Source organism: Silurus meridionalis, chromosome 1 (genome assembly GCF_014805685.1).
Source record: "Silurus meridionalis isolate SWU-2019-XX chromosome 1, ASM1480568v1, whole genome shotgun sequence".
Classification (NCBI taxonomy): Eukaryota; Metazoa; Chordata; class Actinopteri; order Siluriformes; family Siluridae; genus Silurus; species Silurus meridionalis.
In genome coordinates this window covers 24032133-24059980 of record NC_060884.1, presented here as the reverse complement: position 1 = coordinate 24059980, position 27848 = coordinate 24032133, and the positions used below count along the sequence as shown (strand labels likewise).

Sequence of the window (27848 nt, the reverse complement as noted above, 5' to 3'; positions counted from 1 at the left end):
CCTGACTTTAATGACGCTCTTGTTGCTGATTGAGCAAAAAAAATCCACACCCACACTCCAAAATCTAATGGGACATCTTCCTTGAATAGTGGAGGTTATTTTTTACAGAAAATGTGGATTAAATGTGGAATGGGATGTTCAAAAAGCACATACGAATCGTCTGGTCATGTGTCCATAAACATTTGTCAATGTACTGTACATTAGGCCCTTTAAATGCCACAACATTTTTATAATGACACAAACATTGATCACAATATAGAGACTTTGTAAGCGTGCCTAAAAATCCAAACACTGGGATGTTAATGACAGGATCCTTCTGATGCTTGTGATCTTTTTAAAAACCCAAAAAAAGTGTATATACTGTATACATATATATATATATATACACATACACACACACACACACACACACACACACAAAATTCAGAAAACAAAGATTTCTCGCTCCATCGAATTTTGTGTAATATTCTTAATGTGTGAGCACATGATTACTGATTACTACATTTACATTTGCGGCATTTAGCAGACGCCCTTATCCAGAGCGACGTACAAAAAGTGCTACTAATCAACTAGTCATCATGGAAAAGACGTGCCGATTTAAAAGGGAGCTGAACAAAAAGAATGATCATCCATCAAAAACTTTTTTATTATTTACGTTATTTCATAAGCAAAAGAAAAATAAAAAAGTTGTGCAGGTTCCTGGTCCATGGAAATAAGTTCTAAAAGCTCAGGCACTTCAATTCTTAGTCGTGTCACCTTCTTTAGTGTGAACAGACACATGTACTGAACATGCATGTTGTTGGTGGAGGAGGCCTGTGCAATTTTAATACCCATGCATTCTTGAACACACCATGCTGTCAAAGGTGCCCATCACTACTACATATGAATGCAGATGGCATTATGCCTACTACTCTGAGCATCACTGCAATACCACCCTGAGAAATGTTGAAACAGCTTGGCACCAAGCCAGCATGTTGTCAGGAGGTGTACAAGGATTTGCCCAGACACATGGCTACCAACATCTCGTCGCTGTATCAATAATTAGGATTTCTAGGTACACTGATATCCTCTGGTGCCCTTCTTCTAAACTTGGAAATATCTTTTAAGCTTTCTTCATGACTCTTCAGTAAACAGGAGGCACAAAATATTGTACTTTCAGCAGAACTTATATTAACTGTGCTTCTCAGAGTAGTCTCCGAGCACTGCTGCGGAAAATGAACACCATGACAAATAGTGTAGCGTGAAGTCACTGGCAAACAGAGCGCGCAACAGCGAAAGCTGCACGAATGAGATCCCGCATCAACGCTAATAAAGAACTCTGCGTGGCTTTTCCTTCTAAGTTCGAAGTCAACTTCTAAGAGGCAAAAGTACAGAACTGCTGCACAGTAAGGAATAATTGCAGTTTTTTTTTCCCACAGAAGATTGATGGGTCATAAATCACAGCACACCTTGGTCTGGTAAATTGGTCAGATGAAAGCATTGATGGATGGACTTTAAACGTCACAAAAGAACTCAATTGTACAAAAGACCATAAGGATAAAAGATGCAATTAAGTCTGCAAGCTAGCATATTACCTATGTAATCTGTTTAACCTAAGTGACCTGCATATTTCTTAGCCGAAAGAAGAGATCGAAAATTACTAGTCATGAAAGCGAATCAGCCGTATCTTTGGAGACGAACACAAAGAGCTCAAAGTCAAATTATTCCTCTTAGTAACGTACAATCTCACAGCAGAGGCCACAATTCTCTACTCATTATCCATTGCAGCAAATTAAATGGAAGGACCTGAATGCTTATCTCAGCTGGTCTTCATCCAGCAAGCAGTCTGGTTCCTCTATTAAAAAGACCTCGACGTGCGAGCAGCACTACCGTGCTCAGTAACAAGGAATTATGATGTCCAATTAATCCTGGGCACAAGGCAGTAAAGTGCTGTGATGGAGGTAACATGACATCTTGCTCACCTAATTAACCTCAGTGCAGTGGAACCCCCTAAAGTCCAGCTGCTTCAGGGTTATCTTATACGGAGAAGGTGCAGAGAGGACACACAAAGAGACATCATTAAAACAAATGAAGAAAAGCAGCGAAAAGAATGGCCTGTACTTCACAGCCAACAGTGTGAACATTTAAGGGTTACAATCTGATTGTTTTAATGAGAATACTTAAATCGAGCAGTCACAGCAAGGTCAAGTATAAGCTCTTGGAACATCGGCTTCTTCAAAGCGGCAATTCTGCTGCTCTCATTTTTATTGCAGCCACATCCCTCTGTGCTGCGGCCTCTCGGCGGCGTGCAGCTTGCGGCTCGGTAGCTGCGTGCCCGTGTTTCAGCACCACGCTGTCCTGAACCACTCTATATCATTTTTACAAGGAAATTCGATTGTTCTGACATTGTTGGTGCCGTCAACTTCTAAACCTACATGCCATTGTCTAGATTTCATGCTCCTGGAGGAGGAACAATACAGAGAAGCCAGAGAGATGATAAACAGATAAAAGTTTGTGACCAGATACCGACCTGTGGAGGAGTTGTCCACTTCCAGAGAGAGGGGAATCATCGTGTTCCTAAATATTTATGTAGACTGGTAAACATGTGTCAAAGATGATGTTTTGCTGGTAAATTTCGCTCGTAGCAAAGTAGCAGACTCTGACACACTTTTTCCACTAGCGTCTCCCTCCCCAGAGTCCTGATATATTCCAATACGCACGATCTGTGCCAGCCTGCTCAGCAGGACACACACACTCAACCACAGCAAGATTACCGGGGAGTAAAAATGCACACAATATACACTATATAGGCAAAAGTTTGTGGACACCTGACCATAAGATTCGTCTGTGCTTATTAAAAATCCCATTCCACATTTAGCCCCATTTGCATTTACAATAACATCCACTCTTCTGGGAAGTTGTTCCACCAGATTGTTAAGTGTGGTTGTGGAGATTTGAGCTCATTCAGCCACAAGGGTGTCATTAAAATCAGTTATTGATGTAGAGTCAAGTCGTTACTGAGGTAGGTGAGGCGAGGATGCCTAGGGTGCAGTCAGGGCTCCAAATCATCCCAAAGTTGTTCAGTAGGGTTTAGGGCAGTGCTCTATATCAGGTCACTGAAGATCTGCCACTTAAACACATGTAAAACATATCTTCATGGATCTCAATTTGTGCACATGGGCACTGCCATGCTCTAACAAGTTTAAGTAGATTAAAAACTACTACACGAACAATTGCATAGGATGGACTAACAGAGTAATGTCTAGTTTTTAAAGTTACTATTCATACCACTGACAAGCTGGAAAGAATTTCAATTTATATGAGTATGATTAAAACACATTGTAGTAAAACACCCCAAAGTATAAAAGATTTAACAGCTCTACTTTAAGTAAAGACTTACAGGTCTTTACTGCCAGCATTTAGAGTCTAATCTTTATTGAGCAGGGGTTAGTTGTTCTCTTGTTTCACTTTGCACATGGAATGAGAATGCTTCTCCTAATCACAAAATGCTAAGGAATCCTCTGGCTCTTATTGTTGGATATGTACTGTATTTCTGTTAAATTTCAATTTGATTATTTTGTGTCAATCAATATAAACATTTATGGTTAGTTTTAACGCTTACATGAGTATGAAAAAACCTTGGTGAAATACTGCGGCATGCGAATACTGCGGCATGCGAAGACCTCAGACCAGTGTATCCACAACAATGACTTGTTTGCAGAAGACAAAGTGAAGTCTGTGCGAGAGAGATTCTTCAGCTTAAAAACAGTTTGCATTCAACACAGTCATGAGAATGAGCACCTTATTAAATTTGCATAATACCTGCAAACACCCAGCACGGCTAAAACAGTGCATAGTCCAAACAAGCAGCCTCTGTCTCATTAACCATTAGAAAATGGAATGGATAGAGCATGGGGCTCTGAGCACACTGTGGCTGAAGAAAAAAAATATTAAAATTGTCCCCGACACTAATGTGACATAAACCAGAGTCCACATGCAAAAAAGGGAAATCAGTTGGATAGCAGAGACGTTTATCTCTATTACACTGCATTCAAACTAGCAGGTTTTGTCCTTTGTAGAGACGAGGGAGGAAACGCCAGGACACAATGCCTGATTATTGGCCATGTGCTTTGTGGCTCAGAGCCGAGGCTGAGGTTGATAAGAGGCCATGACATTAGGAAGCAGTTTAACAAGAGGTTACAACTTTCCTGTCCGTTACTAAAAGGAATGAATGGTATCTAGTAGCGGCGTTGAAAGCCCTCAGCAAGCGGAAGCAGGTTAACAATATGAGAAGTGTTTTATCAAATATGCAAAAATCTCCTGTTTGAATAGATTCTGATCGTATTTTCCATTTTTGATGACAGTAAGAACCGTTACTGGATTGCAAACGCCGGAGTGATTTGTTTAACCAAAGACAGAAGATATTGTTCAATCTGTTCTTCAGTCTGTGTTCCTGGATTAAACCTGTGTCTACTCTATAAATCAGATGATTTACACAAAGTATTACAGGCTCCAAGGGATACACGGGAGTTGTGTGTGTAACAGATAACAGGTGGTCTGCCCTTTCTTATTCACAATACAGCTAGAGCTAAAAATCAAAGAAAGTCTGAGCATATAAACGCCCATGCAGCAGTCCTGCAGAACCAAGACACATCAAATAAACGTATTAATAAATATTATAGCTCTTATGCTCTACTACAACCCCCCCACCCCCACTCCCAGCGCAACGGGGCCTGGCATGTCTCTTCAGAGACCCGAGTCTCCCGTTGCTTCTCTAATCGTACAGAGGCGTATGACCCTGAGGATGGGAGGAAGAGAAGAAGAAATTACTTTCATTAAGAAATTCAGATTTTTTTTTCCCCCCATCCTTTTGATCTTGCGCCAGAAGAACATTTATGCTGATGAAATGCATAAGTAAAGTTCTTAAATTATCCCAGCCCTCTTTAATGCATGGGTGTGAGTTGGAAAACTTCCACAGAAGACAGCTACAATCAGTCTGAGTGCTGCTCGGATGAGACTGATTTAAAAGGCGGCTGATGCGGTATTGTACAAAAGTATTTAGAACATGTTGATGGTCATGCTAATAGTGATAGCAGACACAAATACAATATGTCAGGGTCTGGAAATCATGCCCATGTGGGAATTCATTTAGATTTAACTATTTCTTCATGTGCTTTTACTGTAATCATTGAAGATCAGAGTTGCTGAGGTAACTGTAACCTTGCAGCTTTGTTGCATAGTTTTTTCCAGGGTTTTTTGAAGCTGATTGATAACATTACTACTTGAGACTTAATAAAAAAAACCACTTAGAACTCATTGAAGAAGAGACTGAGTGTCATGATTCAGCCCCCTCCTCTTTACTCAAACAAAAAAAAAATCTTTTTAAAGCCCATGCATGACCCTCACCAATCTTTAGACACACTGTATCTCTGTAGTCTGATCAGTCATCATCATTTCTTACACTTTTTCTGTCCATTTCCTGCCTTGTGATATTAAACAAATAGGTGGGTTTTGTGGCCACTAGCATACTTTTACTCATGTTGTGTGTGTTAGCTGCAGCTAATAAAAGTATATATATATTTTTTCCCAAAAACGTCTCCACAGGAAGAATGTGCATTTTATTTGGATGAGTCATTGTCATGAATAATTGTACTAAATAAAGTCAGTGTTTGTAGATTGTTGCCTCACATCTGCAGGTTTGATCCTGAACTTAGTTCGAGTTTTGCAAGTTCTCCTCTGTCATTACACAGTAATTTTCTCCAATCATGGCAAAATTATATCAGTAGGTGAATCTGCTTGTCTGTATCACCCCTGATTAAAAGTTTTTGCCATACGTTTTACAATTGAACAAAATAATTATTAGCCGACATGAACAAGTTAAGCAACAAAAAAGCCATGATAAAACATGACAAAGACAACTTCTGCTACTAATAATAATGTTACTCAACCTTAAATATCTTCCACTTATAATGTTATATATATATAATGTTACACACACACACACACACACACACACACACACACACACACACACACACACACACACACACACACACACACATATATATATATATATATATATATATATATATATATATATATATATATAAAATAATGTTATGTTATATATATATAATGTTACACATTATAAATACACATTTTTTACACATCAAGGCAAATTGAAGTGTCTGTTTCAGTAACTTCCCAATTACCTGAAGCAGAAAAAAAAGAAGCTGTACATTTAAACCCAGAACCACAATGCAGCAAAGCAGCATTGCAGCATGCAAAAATCAAAAATTAAGTTACCACATTTTGAATATTATTTTGGAACTACAGCAATTTTAGTAATATTTCCGATTTGCTAAGGAGAAGTGGTGGAGAAAAAAGAGGAAGCCAGGGCAGACAGCGATGCCTCAGTAATCTTCCTGAGGAGGAAATAGGGCAGCCCACAGACCATACTGCATGTTTAACTCAGCAGCACAAATACTCTAATGAAATTCCCAGCAGCTTTGGGGACAGGCCTGTTGAGTTTCAACATGAAATGTAAATGACTTTCTGATTTATTTACATGTTGAGCCACTTTATTTAAAGTAAAGAATCTCTAGAAATGCACTGTGAAATGCAAACTATAATGATACCAAACTGAACATAACAGGTTTAGTATTCAGTATCTGTGGGCACATAAGGTGAGCAGAGGTCAAGTCTGGTCATTACCATGTTTTCTTTTCTTTTTTTTAACTGAAATGAGTGGCAGAATCGCAAAACATGTGGTTTATAGGGTTGGTGTGAAGGAGGTTTTGACACCGTTTGCGTGATGTCACAGTTTTTCACATTTCCCTGTTGGTATGTGGTGTATTTCTTAAGTTGCTGACAGTTTTAAAGCATGAATAAGGATTTTAGTGTAGGAGCTGGTATGTACAGGTAGGCATTGCCATCTTCTCAAAAAATGCCACAAAATAAAAAATAAATCAATCAATTATTTAATTATTGGCTTTAAAGTGTTCCCAATATACAGTGTGTACAGAGCATATTATAAAAAAAAATACACAAAAAATTATAGCTTTTATCATTACTGAGAAGCTGCAGATTACAGAATCCTACATGCTTATGAGCGTCTCTGGAAGAAGTAAAGCCACGTGCGAGTGTGCATTACTTTAACATGGTGGTTTTTACAGTAATAAATGTAAATGGTGGTTTGCGAAAAACAAAAAATGGAAAGATGATTCATTTTATGTCTCATTTCTGACTATTGTGAGCTTTGTGCTTGTTGCACAACCCTGAGCTCTGGCAAAGTCAAAAAGTTTCATAAGACTGTCATAAAAAAAATCCTGAGTCCTAGTAAAACGCAGAAAATGAAAGTGTTTGCAATTACTGGAACCTGGACTTTGAAATTTCCTTAAATATTTTTTAGCAGCTTAAAGTAAGGAGAAAGGTGGACACAAAAGACAGAAGAGTATTATTTGTTTTCCAATCTACAAAAGGCAAATAGCCCTATCTGGCATTCTATTGTGATTTTACTGCCTGCTCCACAATTGGAGTGTGATTTGCTCGTGCGAGGCCTTATCAGATGAATCTCCGAAAAACACACTACCCAGGCCTTCGCATGCGATCATTTGGCCTAATCTGATCTAGTGAAGTGTAATGTGGATTTGACTATGAGGGACCATGAATGCGATACTATAGCGTGAAAGATTATGAGCGTGAAAGACTGATTATTAAAATGATTAATAAAACTGAATAACATTTGTCTATCGAACTTTTTGAAGACATTAAAAACACAGCGCAGATAACAGAACAAAAATCCTGGGCATGCTGAGTGCATTTATTGACTTAAGCATATTTATATATTTCAGCATTACACACTCTAAAGCCAAATGCCTGTCAACTCCTGAACATCACTCAATCCAGATTTAGTCTCTTTTTTTGCAGTTATAAGAACATCCAGTCTACTGGGAAGGCTTTCCACTAGATTTTGGAGTGCAACTGTGGGAATTTGTGATCATTCAGACACAAATGCGTTAGTGAGGTCAGGCACTGATGCCAGAGGAGGAGGTATAGGGGCATATGTGCATTCCAGGTCTTTAGGGTTGAGGTTAGGATTGTGTAGAGGACACTCAAGGTCTTTCAAAATATGGACGTGGCGTTGTGCACATGAAATGGAGCAGGTTTGAGCAGTGAAGAGAAATGTTAATGGTGTAGTGTAGAAAGACATTCTATATAATTCCACTGCTGTTGGCTGCAGCTTGGAGGAAGTCCATACATGGGTGTGATAGTCATGTGTCCAAATACTTCTGGCCATGTAACACATTCTGGTTACATTAAACTGTCAAAATTGACAGAGAGACTTTGTTTAAGTAAAACTCCAGCCCACTCTGGAGTTACATTTGTGGTCATGAGGTATAAAATTCAATTATTTATTATTGTTAACTTACTATGAATCTCTTAACACATCCCTATGCTGTCACATTAGTCAGCATTATTTTAGTATTTGGCAGTTTTGTTCTCTAAAAAGTAGTGTGTGTGTGTGTGTTGTGTGTAAGGTGTGAAGGATAACACTCACAATGTAGCATGGCTCACAGTAAGCCTTCTTTTCCACAGCATAGAAAGGTTTTCCTCTCAGCTTGGAGCTGCAGGTCATGCACACGAAGCAGTCCACATGGAAGACCTGATCCATGGCAGTGCAGCCAGTGCCTTCACCAAGCACATTTTCCCCACAGCTTGCACAGCGTCCTGCAACACACACATACACATCATCCTCTTTCAAACGTATTCAAAACCATGATGTATTACATGAAAGCTCACAAGTTCATGAACAAAGACGTACAACACATGCCTCGAAACATTTCTTTTCCCTCAAAACAGCTGTACACTTCCACTGACTGCTACTGATTAACAGATGCTTTGGCAGATGTTACTTAGCACTTAGTAAAGCACATCATTCAGAGGCACTCAGGGAGAAAATTCACATTATTGCACATTCTCCCCACCTATCATCCCTCAAGATAGAAGATGTGCATCAAAACTGTTTTCTGCACTGGCACCCAGGTGGTGGAATGAACTTTCCCTGACTGTCAGAACCGCTGAATCATGTGCTGTATTTCAACAAAAACCAAACAAAAAAAATTCAGCTTTTCACCAAACACTTAAATGAGTAAATAAGTAAAAATAAAAATCATTGACTTGTACTATTAATGTTACAATAACTAACCACATTAATGAGTGATTAGGCAGCCTTTTGTTTGGACAGAACCACATTACCATTAAATATGTAAAAAAAAACTCAAAGAATGTTTTCACTTTGGCTTTAAACTGGCTCAGCAAACCATATCTTAGCATGTGGAAATACTGAAATCTGTAAATATAGTTTTAATAACATAATTACAAGTAAATATATATACAAATAAACCAATTATTAGCCATTTTTCAACATTAATTTCTAAAAAGAGAACACAATTATCTATCATTAAAATTTGAATGGTTCAGGCTGGAAAGGATTAAAAGACTGTCTAAGATTTTCAGTTAATAATCTAAAATATGGTTTATTGTAATTTTAGAAAATACTAGATAAATCTTTCTATATTCAAGCCAATTTTTTGCACATTAATTCTCAATGCATTATATAAATGATCTTTTTTTTACTATTTATTATTAGCAATTTGAATAATTAAATATTATTTTATTATATATAATATTACCTTATTATATACAAATACAGTACATAATTTACTGCCCCTCCTCCCAGTTTATACTTTCAAACTTTAGGTCTTTTACTTACTCATACATAATAATGCTTTGAGCTGCATTATATCAGTTCACAGAAACCAGGCCATGCTCGTCCAATCTTTAGCTGTTACATTTCAATGAGCCTTGTGGCCTCCTGCTGAAGTTCGCCTACCTCAGTATCTGCAATACTTTTCTGCACAGCATGGATATAGAGTGGGCTTTTAATTGATGTAGTCTTACTGTCAGCTCAAACCAAGCTGGGCATTCTGCTCTGATATCAGTAAATGCTCACTAAATATTTTTGCACCATTCTGTGTAAATTCTTTAGACTAGGATGTGAAAGCCAACAGTTTCTGAAATACTCAAGTCAGCCCTTCTGACACGACCAACAACAGTGTGGCCAAAATCATCAAGATCATCAATTTCTCCACTTCTGTAGTTGGATGAATTATAAATGCCATACACTGCACCGCTACCATTTGAATAGATGACTGGAATTATAGAATGGATAAGCAGCGAAAAGGTGTTTTAATTAAGGTGGTCGGTAAGTGTACATGGCATTCTACACAGCCAAACCGTGTAGAAGACATCCTGACTTCAGACATCAGACAGCAAAACACTCAGTCTCAGTCCGTTCCATTGATGATAAGTCAAATATGAACGCTCAAAAAGCAGCGCAATTTTAAAACGTTTTCTACGATGATTAATTGATCTTTCAAACATAAAAATCTTAATAGCCCCACCCCACCTCCTTTAAAAAAATATGTATCTGGAGCTGATTATTTTCCATAGAGATCTGATCTAGAATGGTGTCTGATGGATGAAAGAGTTTATAATCAATGTCAAATGAAAATTGTATATGAGGAACACTTTTAAAGTTAGAATGATAGTATCTCAAGGGAATTTACCCCTTTATAAGTGTTGTGATTTTTATCCTATTTAAAAAAAATAAATAAAAAGAATAATTTGGGGGGGGATTAGTTGCCCTAAAAGTAAAAAAAGGCATTTATTAAGGTCAGTCCTTTAATATGGTGTGGAGTGTGTTAAAATTCCCTTCAGGTTGGGGAGCAGTAAAGATCAATATGGCATTACTAACTCAGATGCCATGCACAATGTGTCTGCTAGACACTAGTCACTTCATGCATATATAGATGTTAAAGATTTAGATTATTATAAGTTCGCCTACAATATATAGAATGTGATTTTTTTTTTATAAGGCCACAGTTTCATCAATGGAGCACTGGGCATGCCTTTATATTTAATCAACATTGCTCTGTGTTCCTTATGACATTTTAATAAGAATTGTGAAGAGTGTCATTTACATCCCATCAGAAGAAAAAAGCGCTTCTTTTATGATAAAGGAACTTTGGAAGTGGAGTCAGTGTAGAGTTTGTCTCAACAGATCCCAGTGCACTAAAAATTCTGATTGTGCATTGTAGCACAAGGCATTCGGATAGCTTTAAATGAGGCAAAGATATTGTTAACTGAGTTTAAAATGTCACTGAATCAATGCTACGATATCTTTTAAAGCAATTAAAGATGTGGGCAATTTAATTAACAGTATCAGGAAATAATGGGCTTTAGATAACCGTATCATATAGTGTTTTTTTTTTTTTCTTCATTTCGACACATCTGAGGACAGATCAAATCTTGCAGCAAAAGAATATATGAGATATTGCAAATTAATTTTCAACTTTATTCTGCAGTTCTCAAGCTGTTTCTCTTTTTAGGGCTTTTTGCATCATTTAAAGCTGCCGTTTGAGGCAATCGCTAAAGTTCGAGCATGTCATGCCACAGACTGAGAGACATAAACGGGAGCAAGAAGAGCATCATCACTTTCATCTCCGCTACTGTTTAGTGTAACATATTATATATATATATATATATATATATATATATATATATATATATATATATATATATATATATATATATAGCCTCCAGGGTGAATTTTGTTCATTTATCAGTTTATTATACTGTCAAAATGAAAAATATACAGAACATATATGGTATAGAAATAACATTCCCTTCATGTATCTTCCATCAGATTAGATCTAAACACTGAGGGTGAGGTCAAAAGCTCTTTTAAAATGACCCTTTCTGTTTATTCTCTTTTTTTGGCATTATTATCATTTTGTATATATTTTCTTAAATAACTTTGCAGTTGTTATAAAGTACTGAGCAAAAGACTAAATATACATTAAAAAATAATAAAATGTATATTTTTCTACACCAAATTTCCTTCTCTAAGTTGAAATAAACTATTAACAATAAAATCCCATTATAACTGTAAAATTCAGTTTTCTTTTATGGGTAAGTTTTATTTAAGTGATTTTTCCTTGTAGTATTAGTAGGAGTATAGGAGTGAATGAGTGTGCAAGTATGTGTGTGTGGGCGGTTTCCTTTACGTAGTGCTATTCCTAAAAGAAATGCCAAAAAGAATATTATGATATATATAACTATTGACACACCACAATCATCAAGACAGACACGTAAAGAAAAGTCTAAAAAAAAAAGAATCTCCAGAGTGTTTATAAATGTGAGCTGTGGGACATGGCTGTGAAAATGTAAGACTTAAAATGAGGGAAGCTGCAGGCAAAACCTTGGCCTGGGAAATGTACTAGTCATAGGTTACTCAGCAGTTCCCTGTGAGCACGCATCAATGTGCGAGTGTGTGTGTGTGTGTGTGTGCATGAGTGTGTGTGTTATTTAGCAGGTCTGTGCCCCAGGGCTATGAGTGACATTTCTCTGTTACTCAATCTCAGAAGAGGATTATGAGTACACGTCTCCAGCTGTCTCCAAAAATGGTCATAATAATGAATCTGGCACATTTGACTTAATCTGAGCTGCAAAATTTGTACAAAGATTCTCTTGGGGTGTGGAAACCTGTGTCTAATGCATGATTACTATGCACAATGTCACAAGTCTTTTTTTATACAATACTGTACCAATTGTTATAACTAGTTGTGATCTGATCGAATCAAACTGCACTAAATTGACTACTTAGGGTGGATAAGACGACCTCCTGCACCTCCTGACTGCTTTAACCCCTCCAACCCCTACCCACTGTTCAAAAAATAAAAAAATAAATAATAATTAAAAAAAAAAAAACAGAGCAATTCATATTAAATCTTCAAACAGCTCTTTTATAAAAAGAACGAGTGGGAGAAGAGACGTTCATTTACACTTTACACAGACTTTCCTTTTTCTATCCCTTAGAAGCCTGTACACTCTTTTTCCTCTCTCTCCTCTCTCTCTCTCTCTCTCTCTCTCTCTCTCTCTCGCTATCAAGACAGAAAGAATGAATAAAGAGGAAAGAACGAGAGGAAAGACGAAAGAGGCGGTGCGTGTCGCATGTGAGCCGGAGGAGCGTTATTGTGCTTAGGCAGTCTAATTGGATAAAAGAGGAAGATTAAAGCGTTCTTGACTCCGTTCCATAAATAATTGATTTGTAATGTGTTCGCACTGGCAGAACCACACTTCTGATTGGCACAGTGAATGCTTTGAGTGGCAAAAAGTATCACATTCCTCACACTCCTCCACTGCACTGCTCTGCTCTTTACTTTCTCACACTGTGAAACACACAGCACTTAAAAGCCAGACACAAATTCATATACATGAACTCATGCTGAGAGATGCATTTTGTTTTTTCCATTAATCGTACGACTCCAGAACTCAAGCATCACACGTGTAAAGACAAGCAACTTCCGTTTGGGCAGGCGGGGGGTCCAAAACTTTTGCTCACGCACTTCTTAATGAAAAACCCAGTCTGTTCAGCCTCGCTGTATTTGAAAACAAAGCCTTTAGATGAGCGTACACGTGTAAACAAATACACCAGTACACAGAGCATGGAGCGTATTCTTGGCGTGTAAGCAGCTTGCTCTTTCAGCAAGGAATGTTTTGCGGCGTAAACAATGGCGCGTTACCAAAATAGTGACACTAAGGCGAGAGAGCAGGCTGCATCTCACAGATGCTGCTCATGTTGGTTTTTAGTAACAAGAGTGATAAAAAAACTTGAGACCACAACCAGCAAAAAAGAGAGACGTTTCAAAAACATCTGTCACCATGGCAAACTCCGCTGCTGAGTATTTACTGCTGAATTTATTACAGAGCAATTCTTCCTTATGATGCCTGTATACACGCACGCACGCACGCATACACACACACACACACACACACACACACACACACACACACACACACACACACACACACACAGACTGTGAACCGAAGAAATAAGAAAACAAATTCATCTTGAATGGCCAAAACATGAATATTCTGGATCACTGTGTGTTTGCTAATAGACACACACTCTCAGTGCTTCAGGAGTACAGAGGACAGACATGACATCCATTTACGGTTTCCTTATTTCTCTGATTCCTTCATTAATTGCCTTTGTGGCTCCATATGTTTTTTCGGTAGTAGGTCAAGGTCACCTACAGCAGGAGATGGAGCAAATGAGATTACTGTAAAAGTGATTAATACACTTGAACCTTTCAATCCCCTTTACCCACAATCCCACTGTGAAATCATGTTCAGGTCAACATGGAATAGAGTAGTGCAGTCAGGAGGTTGTGAGTTTGACTTTTTATAGCAACAAATCTTAAAAAGAAGGATGTTTTATATTTGTAGTATTTGGGTGTTCCTAATATTAATGAAGGATTAGAAATATGCAAGTGTGTGTATGTGTGTGTGTAGAGGGGGGTACTATGTATAAGTAATATTCATAAATAAGAAGCTGCCTATTTTGTAAACTTGACAATTAACTTAACAGTAGTGCTCAAATTTCCAAACGCAAGCCGAATTATCAAAACAAGCACATTTTTCTGATTTTCTTTCTTTCTTTTTTAAGAACTGACAGAAAGCTAAACTCAGAAAGCTTGGCAGATAAATCAGTCAGCTCTCGCCTCGTGACACACAGCTTCAGAGTAATAATTCTCTCGGCAACAGTTTGTAGTGTCGACTAAACAAAGGTGTCCAATGGGAACCCAAAACAACACCAGTGCAGCAACAATAAATCATGTTTGCAGCTCTAAGACGAGACTCGCAGACCTCAGTCCTGGACCAAATTACAATGTCCAGGAGGATTCTTTATTAAAAAATCACATTTAACCACCGTCTTGGATTGATCTTATACCCAGAGTACTAGCATGATGCGCTGTATATTTAGACAAAAATTGGTTTTAAGGGCAGGAGCCTTTAGAATTCTCGATACTAACTCATTTTAACCACTTACTGTTCATCACCTATGCAGCTTAATAAAGAGAAGATGGAGTAGGGCGAGTATACACAGGTCATACCATACATATAGAAACTGCTGCAAAAAAAAAAACTGAACACACACTGGTAATAAGAAGACTGTATTAGAAGGAACATGACTTTTCTTTATGTCCATACATGGCAATTAGAGGTGACTATTGATCAAGATCAATCCTGAGCATCACAGGTAATGCTAAACAGCTAGAAATAACTGGTATTACACATTCTAGGTAACCGTTTACAACATTAAACTAGAATAAAATGTTAAAATATGGGGGTTAAAGTTAGCTAACAGATTTCAGGGCTCGCAGTGATCATTTATTTAAGTTGTCTAGGCCACGGAAGTGAAGCAGAGTGCACAATATGTTAGGAGCTGAAAGAAACCTTAAATAAATAAGAAAAATTTAAAATCAATTTGAAAAGCCCCTTTACCCTGACTCAGTTCCATAAAGAATACACAAACTCCCAGAAATGATGTGACAAAGAATCCTTACCAGAATACCAGATTCAAAAGAGATCCTATCCACTGGGATGTACTGGGATGAATGATTTCTATAAATCTTTACACTTCCACTATTTTATTAATGACAGTTAATGTTCAGAATGAACATACTGTATTGTGAATGATAGTCCTGGGATGATTTCAAGTTTTCATGATTACAGAAGCCCTTCCTAAGTACAAGTTCCCAGATTGTTCCCTGAAGCAAGTTTAGGCTTATAATCTTTTGAGAAGTTTTGGCATCTATTACGAGACCATCTACAACAACAGAAGGAGAATTACAAGTGTAGAAATATCCAAGCTCAGGAAGAATTGGTTGAGCCATAAAGCAAGATGAGCTTTAACATGTAAAGAAAAATACGGAAGGAAAAAAAAAAATCAAAACACCATCAATGCTCAAATCTTTGCCATAGTAATCTTGATTACCGTAATTTCCGGACTATAAAGAGCACCCATATATAAGCCGCACCCACTGAATTTAACAAATATAAAATTTTTTAACATAAATAAGCCGCACCTGTCTATAAGCCTTTGCATTGTGTCTACACTAATGTACTTTACACAGGCTTTAATGAAAGACACGTTACGAGAAGACACGGTGTAACGGGTGAAATATGTTGCGCTTCCTTTAAGAGCATAGCGGTATTTTGGGAATAGCCTGGCACTGCATTCCTCTGGTATTACTGCATGTGTGTAAGACTGAGGATTATGTCCTTATTATTTCCTGGTGCTGATTTCTAAGTTTCTTTGACTAACCCGTAACGCTGTTGCTAAGAAAAATAAAAAAGCACGAGTTTTGGAAACCTGTCTGTGCTTATATGATGTCTGTTGCAACTGGAGTTAGCGAGCTATCCCTTCACCCAGACTCAACGCGTTACAACGGCTTGTATCTAAACAGTAGCCGACCAAGAAAGTCATTGTTTACTGTCTTCCTCCTTCCTTTCACAACTATTACTCTCGGGAGTTTATCTTTTGGCATCGTCGTGCGTTTAAAAATCACCCGATGGAAGTTTTTTCTACCGATGCCGTGCAGCTCAGAACACAGGTGAGGTGCGTTTTTTTGTTTCCGTTCGGACATTTTATTGGTCTAATGTTATGGGGTTCAGTTTTTTGGCTTGAAGTTTGTGAAACCGTGAAAAACCCAGAAAAAATTCATAAATTAGCCGCTTCGTTGTTTAAGCCGCGGGGTTCAAAACGTGGGAAAAAAGTAGCGGCTTATAGTCCGAAAAATACGGTAATACATGAACACAGCTCAGATTTCCTTTAGAGAAGCGCACATGTGTTTAGGGACACACAGACCACTGGGCTAAACCTCTACGGAACCATTTTAACAATTTGGCCGAATGCTCAGGGTCTATGCCATCTATGCTGAACTGAAACCGCTTTCAACATTCTTCATCAACATTTTATGATAAAGTGTCTTATAAATTATGAGAGCACTTTTAACTAACATTAGGCAGGGAAGAAGGTGGAAATTCCTGCTTTAAGTGCTCACAGACAAAAGCACAGTCTGTCTCCAGAAGTCCCAAAAAGGGACACTTGTCCAACGATTGTGCATCTTTTAGGGCCTGTCAGAAAACGTCCTGTGACATCTTTTAAGTCATAAAAAAATACTCAAGATTCTGAGAAAATGTAGCTCACATAGAGAATAGCAGAGTAAAACTCTTGGCGCTTGATCTTGTAAAAACATCTTGAAATCAAGCAGAGATGTAATGAATCAAGAGTTATTACAAAATAATATATCAAGCTGGAAATATTAATTAGCCAGAAACTGTAGAAGGTTTTAATGGTGTTCGGTCATTTATTTATGAATGCTACAGTGCACCTGAAGGAGTGCAATATTCATATCTTTGTCCTGCTTAAGCTCTTTGAGAAACACTGTGACTGCTCTCGCATGCCCTCAGCTGAACTTTTTCAAGTCCCGGCTCAAATTTCTTAACTGTCACAGCGGCTGACTGCAACTTTTTGCATTTGATCCATAATCAATGTACAAACTATGCATATTTCTAATTTGTTCTCATTTGTTCTAACAGCCTTATCCTTCCAAAATATTCATAAGCAACCCCCGCCCCCAACCCCCAACACCACCACCGCCATCACAATCACAGTTCTAAACTGAACCATTCCTGCCTCAGGAGATCTTGAAGTCCCAATTCAAATGGTAGAAGCCAGTACAGTTTTTTCCCCTCATTTCAACAAAACCTCATCAAAGCCACTAACACCACCAATAAAAGTTGGTTAGAGTAGGACAAGGACCGAATCCATTTGAATAAGCGCCTAGGCTCAGCTCTGATTCATCTGCTTAATTATTAGCCTTGAGGATACCTTTCAACTCTCATCCCCCCCCTTCCATCGACATGCCCTTAAAAAAAACTTCGAATATGTTCACTGATTCTCTGGAGTTTTCTTTGTTCAGGAATGAGAGATCTTTGCCACTGCTGTGGGATGTAGCAGGAGATGAGGGAGGAGTACATTATTATATAACTTGATTTCAATGCGACTAATGACCACTAGGAGAGACCTGCTCTTTAAGCCATAATTGGTTCAAATTCCAGTCAAATATGAAAAATATGAAGGCCAGTATCCTCTCTCATTAAAATTTTACCTCACGAATCTGTTTAATTTGGTTTATTTAAAGCTTTGTAGCTGGCTCTTATATTTCATTGAATGGAATTTGTAAATTCATTCAGGACCAACTCTCAGGATGACAACTTAATGACATAACCTGCAACATGCTTTTAAAATATACATTTTTATAAAAAAAAAATAAAAAAAAGAGACAGTTAGTCACAGCAACACTAGCCTTAGGGAGATGGTAGCTCTATGGTTAAGGCATTGGACTTTGGATTGGAAGATCATGAGTTTAAATCCTAGCACCACCAATCTGCTACTGCTGGGCCCTTAAACAAAGCCCTTAACCCTCAACTGCACAATTGTAAGTCGCTCTGGATAAGGGTGTCTGACAAATGCAATAAATGTAAATGTAGTCAATCGTGTGTGGTAGAGGGTTGATATCTCTTTCCTCTGATTGTGCCATGCCACTATGTAACACAGCAAAATCAACAGTTTAAAAAGATAGAAAAGAAGTGTGTACATTTTCACCTCTGTATAATAAATTCAAAACTGAAAAGCACATTTTATTTTTTACATAAAAAACCATACACAGATAAATAAAATAATAATGAATTATATAACATTTTTTAAAAGATAAAAAATAGAATTTACCATATAACAGCATAAAAGTTAGCCTGTGGATTTAATTGCTTATTAAACTTGTTGAACTGTGTTTTTTAATATAGAATGGTACAGATTTTGTAAATTAGTTATTGCAGCTCTGAAACAAAATGTGTTTTAGTATTATAATTATTATTATTTTTAAAATCAGGACAAAGTTGATAGGACGAGATTATATTGTTCTGAGATATTAGAAATTGTGTCCCTGAGAGATCTAAGAAGCTTATATGATTTCCTAGAGTTTAGGCTTGGCTAAGGCTTGGTCCACACATTCACTACTTTTACCTTCTGAAATGTATATATTAGAAAATCACTCTATCCTCAAGCACAGGGGCGGTAATACGAGTAGACATAAGTGGCTGTTACTTACGGGCTCAGAGCACTGATTTAGTCATTCAACTCATTGAAATAGACTCGAAAGTCATTCCAAGCACCTGAACTTGTGGTTTCATCTTGAGAATGTTTAAAAAAAAAAATCAACCCAAGAAATTTAATCAATTCTTTAAAAGTCTTCAGGAATGAACAAAGGCAACAATTAAATCGTGTCTGAGATATTCATTCACATTCCCTTGCCCTGACTTACTACTAAATGTGGCACTGTATCATTATCAGTCTCGTCCGTGTCTTTTTTCCCACTGGTTAAAGAAATCTTCATCGATAAAAATAAATAAAATATTTAATAAGGAGCAAGAAAGAAGGAGCAAAAGAGCATTCGGTTAAAAGCCAGTGGATTAAGAGCTCCTTCATGGCCCAGAGCTCTTGCCTGGGTTTACCGTTCGCCTAAAGCAGTCATGTCTTAAACCTTTTCTTTCTTTTATCTTTTCAGCTACAATCCCATTGATGTGTTTCCTCTCTTCTTTATTTTTTGTGTCCGTGCCAGAAAACTCATGCTCACTCATTCGTTTAAGGCCTTGCTTTTCTCTGTGACCTGGCTCTGGCCCATTTACAGTGTGCTTAGAAGGCTTTTTTCCACCCTCTAGCCAAAACAGTGTACTTTTACAAACACTGACAATGTGTGTGTGGTCATGGCTGGTTCACTGTTGCTAAACACACTCACCATGGGGCAAACAGTACTGATATGTCACAGTGAAAAAAGGTCCCAGCAGCCTTCTCACTCTCTCTCTCTCTCTCTCTCTCTCTCTCTCAGTCCTTCTATGCTGTGAATGCACTTCGGTTATATATTGTACATTATTAACTCAAACCATCATATAGATGATGTAACAAAGTTTTTAGGGAAAGAAACATTTTTAAGTACAAGTGTCTTTTTCACAACATTTTTTCATCACCACAGCATAAAGTAAGAGCTAAATTCCAGTGATGTCACTATCAACAGGTAGTCAGGTGACACTGTGGCTAATGCAAAAAAATCCAAAATTGTTTATGAAAGGAGATGAGACTAAAACATACTACTTTAAATGTTGCTGATCATCACATGTTACTGTATATATATATATACACATATATATATATATATATATATATATATATATATATATATATATATATATATATATATATATATATATAATAATAATATAATAATAATAATAATATATATATATATATTATACACACATACATAAAAAGCTAAACAATTATGAATACTTATACTGTTTATCATCCCAGATAAGAAAATCTGGGGTCTAAAACGAGGGTTAAAAAACCAAGAAGGTATCATATATGCACTTAAAGACCAGCAGCATTATCAACAATAATGCCAACAGATTATACTAAATGGTCCCTATCTGCTGAGTGCAAAATCCCGCTGATCGTTTAAAGAAGAAGAAAAAAACAACGTGCCTCTCTTTAGTCATTTAATGGAAAACACTATAATGGAAGCTCAAATTGCAAAGTGAGCAAAAGTGATAACGCCGACACATGCACTTCACCGCATTTGTCAGGGTTAAGTTCACTTCTGCAAAGTGACAAATGCACCTGTTTCTCAAATGGAAAAGAAGAAGCCTCTTCCCATCTCTCCATGCAAATAAGCCTGGCTTTAGTCTAAGGCAAGCCACATCCTTATTTCAGATACCTAACAATAATTTAATAATGCTCCCTCATCCACACACTTACTCATGCACACAAGGAAGAGGAAGAAAGCAAAAGAAAGGTGTTTTCTACTCCAAGATAATGTTCAAATAAATGACATGAACCATAAATGAAATGTCAGCAGATTTGTGCCTTATGTAAGGACATATAGTGCAGTGGATTGCTATACGTATAAGCGGAAGCCTGAAAAACCAGGTTTCACAATAATACACGCACCCATGCGTTATTTTAAGGATGTCCGTAAAGCTATCTATAGTCCAAGTCCTAATTTTCATAATGCAAGCGCGATGAAAATGATAAAGGAAGTGTGAAGTGTATGGTTCACTGACCGAAGTATTCCTCTGATGGTGGGTGGTTCATATCAAAGAGCATCTTCTTGGTCAGTCTGTCCAGCTCTTCTTCAGGGTGAGCAGTGGACAGACCTGGAGCCTAAAACACAGAGGACATATGTTATACATATAACCAGAGGACATATACATACATACGCATATGGTCTAATAATAAAAAAACGCTACATTTTTTTTATCACTTCATCACTACATTATTTTTTCAGCACTTTTACTCTATAAGCTTTCTAATCATCAAATCTTCAAACTTTGCCATTATTTCATTTATTGCTTTTGTAAGCATTTGTAATCGTATGGACATTATATGCAGTTGTCTGACTGTCATCCCTGATGGTGAATTTGTTTCTTGGTGCTCTTTTTGTGGGTTTGTAGTTAAGCATATTAGTCATGGTGCAGACATGATCAGCTGAAGAACAGGATTCTGCTGAATGATCTCATAGCGCTGGTGCTTACAGAATGGGAGGAAAACGTTGATGTAAGCTAAATACATTTTTATGTACCATCTACTTTCCAAACAAACCAAAAAATACACAAATAAGCTGTACAGAATTAAAAGTAATCATTTATTTTCCCTGAAATCCACCGTTCCGTGAAGCTGAATGAGGTTGTGGACTGTTTACAGCATACAAAAATAACACATGGAACAACATCACCCTGGAACAGAAGCTGGAATGCGCCTTTTGGTAAACACATGAATCTCCTTTCATACTTTCTCTCTGCTTTTTCCTCTCGTTCACTTGAACCCAGGGAGCGCTGCAATAAGATCTGTCTATTTCCTGATTTAGAAGCTCTCCTCTTCTCGTGAATTGGACACATTCCTTTTACCAGTTGCACGCAATTTACAAGTACCAGGTCCCTAATATTCAGCTGTTTCACTTTATACTGTAGCTAAACCCCAATCAGACCATCTCCATTTAAATATGGTGTTCAAATTGAAGGTAAAATATCTTCAGACCACATCATGACACCACACTACACTTCCTGTTTGGAATGTTCTAATTATAGTGTTATATAGACAATCACATTCAGAAACAACACCCTGTGCGTTTTTCAAAAGGTACAGCATGACTCAGCTTGACGTAGTCCCCCATTTATTATTTGCAAAAAACATTAAAAATAATAAATGCCAAATTCTCTTTTCTAATGATAATTGTTTATGGGTCACAACAGATTTTTGCACTTTTTAAAGTTAAGCGACAAGGTTCTGCACAAAAAGCTGCATTTACAGTTGACCTAAGAAATATCTTTATACCAATTAGGAAGTTTGGTGAGTGAGAGTTTTGCAGGTGGAGTGGAGTTCAGAGATAAATGGGCATATTACCTACATGTGATTTAGATCTTTCCAGTTTTTCTTGTGGGATATTGTGCTCAGTAACAGTTAAGGATATGCAGTATATACAGTAATGTGGAAATGAAAGTGATTCTAGAAACTATTGTTCAATTAATCAGAGAGAAAATACTGGGGCTGTCAATTGATTCAAATATTTAATCATGATAAATCGCACGATTGCCACGAGTTAACACATGATTATATTTATCTGTTTTAAATGTACCTTAAACTTGTAATCAGCATGGGCATAGACAAATACAGATGCTTTATGCAAAAGTATGTATGTTTATTATTAGTGAAAACATACTCAGCATAGTTAATATCCTTTAAATGTTTTATAGTAATTATGTTGTTTTAAATCACGTAAATCATCAGGACACCAACTGGGAACTTTTGCGATGTTTTTCACACGGACGTTTATTTTTGCAGGATGTGTGCACCATGATGGATTTTGGTGCTTGATTTCAGACTTGGTGCGTCGGTAAAACAAATGTTTAGTGAGTAAAAATTATTTTTCAGTGGAGTTAAAGGTTTTATATCTGAGCAAAGAAAGGATGCTGTAAATAAACGTGTGTTGCGTTGAAGGTTTTAATTTTCCTTTTATATTTATTTATTTATATTTTTTTATAAAAATGGTCACACAGAAATGGGTGCTGCATTAATCGTGCGTGAATAAAATCGGTGCCGTTAAAATTTATTTGCATTAATTCTTTATTTACATGTTAATTTTGACAGCCCTAAAAAAAAAAATACATCGGTGTACATTGATCTTGATGACATTTATATATAAATTTAGCAAATAAATCATCTGTAACCAGGTGTCTGCTTGTTCAGCTTATCCATTCAGCTGTCATCAAGCATTCTTCATAGGACAGCACATTAAATGAACTAGATTATTTTAGTAACTCAAAATAACCTACATTCTGTACCTATATTACAATTTTATTAGTTTGATTTCTTGGCATCTTCAAGCTGTGCATACAATTAACTGCAAAACATAATCAGATCAAGTTCTATTTTATAACAAGGAAGGAAATCATGGTGTTAAACTAAAGTTCAGCGATTACTATGATAATTACCAATAGAACTATCCATGTAGCACTATACTGCCAGTATTTTCTGGCATGAAGGCATTTGCTTGTGTTTAAAGGTAGTAGTCCAGATGGTGCTGAAAAACACTCTCTCTGTTACTTCTGTTTCAGAAATATCCATCAAACCCAAATGTCTGCACTACTGACTGCATGCTTTATCTACTTTAGTACCCAAATAGTCCAACTCAGAATGTGAGAAACTTACATAATTACTGATGTAGCTTGTGAACCTAAACTGCTAAAGCTTTGACAATGACACAACAATCTGTCATGCCAAATGTCCCAGCAGAATCTTTAGACAATTCTGATGTTTTGTTAGAAGGCAGGCCTGATCATAAACATACATGTAAAGACGTTTGCATCAGAGCAGCTCAGGAAATGCAATCCCACCCAGAGTAAACTGCAAACAGATGAATATCTGTGTATAACTGCCTCCATATTGCTTATGTTAAAATAAGTTTTCTTCGCAGCTGAAACAGTCAATTGCCCTCCTATTTCAAGACCCATGCCAGTGCCTAGAAATTGAAATGACAGTTTGTCAGGTGCTCCACAAGCTGTCACTATGTGGATTCACTGTGTTAGATACGGGATCGATCATCTCATATCTAACATGTCATCAACAAAATTGAGGAGTTTGATGGAAGGGTCTCCAGAGATGCAGTCACACATACTGTTTCCTGTATGTGTTGTCAGTGATCAACTGGCTGTCTGGTTTCCTGATAGGTTGGTTAACAGATTGTCTGAATGATTGGTTCGTTGGTTATTTACATTTATGACATATGGCAGATGCCCTTATCCAGTTTAACTTAAGTGCTTTGAAGTCTATCAATAAATTCATCCTAATTCTAGTTCACTAGGTCATGAACATACTGTCAATCTAAAAACTCTGTTTAGAAGGTAATACAGCTAGAAACACATTAGTAACACAAACACACTTTAGACTTTATTAGAAGAGTCAGTGACAGCTGTTCAGATATCACAAGGTGCATTCAACCACTTGGGATACAGAACAATTATCTCATTTATACAACTTAGCAGGTGAGGGCCTTGCATAGCATTGGTAGCTTAGAGGTACTAGGATTTAAACTCATGACCTTCTGGTCAGAAGACCAACATCTTAACCACTGAGTCACCACTTCCCTGTTCTTTGCCTTTGTAAATAAGAATCATTGTTTTAAATCTGATCTAGGCACCTACAACAAGGCTAGTGGGGTTGAGAAGTTGACTGAATGTTGGTAGTTGGGTTTGTTGACTATAGAGATGATCAAATATCCAGCTAAAAGAATTGCTTGGCATATCCTCTGCCAAGTTGACTGACAGAGCTTATGATATTGTTCATGTAATCTGTGTTTGATTGGCTAATAGTCAATTACTGGTTAAAGATATGAGCACCGGAGTAGTAGTGCAGTATCCTTATTCAGTATAACCTAACAAATCAAACTGGACACAGAGCTCGAACAGAGAGCCTGCCAAAGTCACCACTCTTGCTCTGTAGCAGCTTTCTGTCAGACCCTGTGAAATAAAGTGCTGCTCATGAGTTCTCACCTCCTGACCTACCACGGGGACTTTGTAATCAGGATCACCCCAGAATGCAATTTATAACACCCTAGTCTCTCAATCAGAGGTTCTGCTTCTCTGTTCCCCAATGCTTATTTCAGACTCTACTTCTACAAATAGAAATTTGCTTCTTGTGCTATCAATTCTAAAACTATCAAGACTATAACTAATCAATTCTATCATGTTCCACAATGTAAAAGTTGAGAATGAAGAAACTGAGATTACGAAATTAAATTGGGCAAGAATTTATCATTAATCACTCAGGATTGCATTTAGAAATGCTTATATTTCAGGTATTTTATTAACACAATCTTGACAGTAACTTATTTTCTTTTTTAGCGCAATGTTCTCTCATAAACAGCACCAGATTTACTGACATGCAAAAGTTGAAAAGTGAAAAAGATGAGGGGCGTGAAAGAGATGGAGAAAGCACTGGCACACTGGCAGCAATAAAATAATGCCTTACATCTAATTAAAATAGTAATAATAGAAACAGGAAAGGGTGCAATAAGATCCCCCGTCCCTTTCGTGCCATTCGAGTGCATCCACATGGGATTAAAGACATTTGTTACTGTTACTATTATAGCATGATAAATGAATGAATATAAGAGCTTAAGGGAGTCGTGCACTGTTACCAAAACAATGACAGAAAGTGAGAGGATGACAGAGACAAGGAGAAACATAAGCTCCTTTGCTTTTGAGAGAGAAATTATGAATGAATATTGAGAAAATAGGCCAGGTATATGTAACAGAATAAAATGCTTAAATGTTTGCTATTTGATGTGGTTTATTTTGAGGCTGATTTATTTCTCAGGACCTCCTTTCCCACAATCTCTCTACACACAACAAAACCACAGGTTTCATAGCTCAGCTTTTCTTACACACTTCTCCAAAAAGCTCCCCACTTCCTATACCTCCTGATGTCTACGCGATTACGGAACTCTTACAAAGAAGAAATTGAACTGTGAAACATGGAATGGCATGGGATGCAAATGTGCAAAATATATATATATTGTGTGTTTGTTGTTTTGAGTGGAGGGGGGTTGGGGTGAAGGACAAATCCAATAATTCTCAGTACAATCCACAGGTCAGAGTGTTGGTAGGAAGAGTCACCAAAGGCATATATAGAATCATAAACTCTAAAACAAGTGAAACAGGTGAAATAACAAGACACAATATTACACAATATTTCACATTATTTTTACAAGAGTTAAAAATGTGCATAAAGGTAGGTAACAAACCAAAAATGAGACAAGGATCAAAACAAAGGCACATGGTAATGTAAATATACAGCACACAAAAATAACTTAATATAAAAAATACAAATGTGTGGCTTGTTGCCCAGAATAGGAGAAAAATTCAAAAAATGATTCAAAAGCGAATAATTCATCAAGTGTGGTTTTCAGCCCCCCCTCTTTAAAACCTGTGACATTCCTGAAGTTACGGAGTCCTCTCAGAATTGAATTAAAAGAAGAAAGTGAGAGACTCAAGCACAGTGTCCATGATCTACAATGTAAACACACAAACACAACAACAACAATACAGCTGCTGGGTTTATTGTAGGACAATGCGAGTTGAAACAACAAGTTAACTGCATGGGAAAAAAAAGCAGCTCAAGGCCGCTTTTTAAAAAGCGCATGAAGAAAGTGTACACTTCCCTGAGAATAAAATGGGTCATGTTGTTTCAGCTCTAATTAAAACAGCAAAGTCAAAAAAACAAAAACCACACAACACAACACAACACAACAGCAACGTCTAAAGATACATGCAGCAGAGGCAAAGAACTGCAGGAAACAGCAAATGTGGCACTGATAATAATTAAAGAAGCAAGATCAAGGAATTTCTGTTATTAGAAATTCGTACTGATGAAGAGAAAATGTTCAATAAGGAGGAAATAATGATTCAGCTCCATGCGCATGTGCAGGAAAGTATGAGAATGTGTTGCTGTTTTCTTTGTGTGTGAGAAGAATGTGTGTTCATGAAAGTAGGTCAGGTTTTGGAAACTGACACATCTCCCTGCTAGCAGATTAGAACAAGCCTAAAGAGCAAAGGAGTGAAAGAAAGAAAGAAAGAGAGAGAGAGAGAGAGAGAGAGAGAGAGAGAGAGAGAGAGAGAGAGAGCGAGAAAGAAAAATGGAGGGAGAGAAAAAAATCGAAAGAGAGATGTCCATTGAGGGAACTTCAATGAGTTTGGTCACTGTCTGTCTAAAAAAAATGTAAGATCACTGAGCATACACTTTGAAAGCAATCTATTTGGGAAAGTAATCCGGACTACTCGTTCTTAATTCATAGGTGCATGTTTATCATGTCCGTACAGTAGTTCCTACTTCAGACATGATGCCTTGGCCACCATCTTCCTCAGTCCGTCACTTTCATTTGCTTCATAAAGCTGAGGTGTGGTGAATCCTTTCCATCAGCATCCAAACAGCTGCGGGCAGATCATTTCAAACGGACGGTTGACAGTTATCTCCTGTCCAAACACCAGCAACCTGAATTACTTTCTCCGCCAAATTCACATGCCGTGAAATAGCTTGTGCAGGGTAAGTGTTAATCTGGGGGCAAGTAGGAAATGATGAAGGGGATGAGAATGCCAGGTGTAATGTGTGATTTTACCAGCAGGGAGTGCTGTTTTGCATACCTACATTTTAGCACACTATGGTCAAAAATCTGAGACGTACAGAATCAGCCTTAACAGTGCAACATCAAATGCAAATGAACTTTTTTTTTTTTAAACAAATGAATACATTTTAGTATATAGTTTTGCCTTTGTATGCAATATGC

General features: G+C 37.2%; 1 protein-coding gene across 5 annotated transcripts in view; it reads right to left on the bottom strand.

Annotated features, from left to right (window-relative positions):
* The window catches only part of LOC124382710 (LIM domain containing preferred translocation partner in lipoma), a 199930-nt gene that overhangs the window by 11942 nt on the left and 160140 nt on the right, over window positions 1–27848 (bottom strand). For all 5 annotated transcript variants that reach the window (XM_046844903.1, XM_046844928.1, XM_046844912.1 and 2 more), the window contains 2 exons: window positions 21073–21172; window positions 8540–8709 (listed from right to left, as the gene is read on the bottom strand). In XM_046844903.1, coding sequence (XP_046700859.1) covers window positions 8540–8709; window positions 21073–21172 — 270 coding nt within the window. The remainder of the gene's footprint in view (window positions 1–8539; window positions 8710–21072; window positions 21173–27848) is intronic.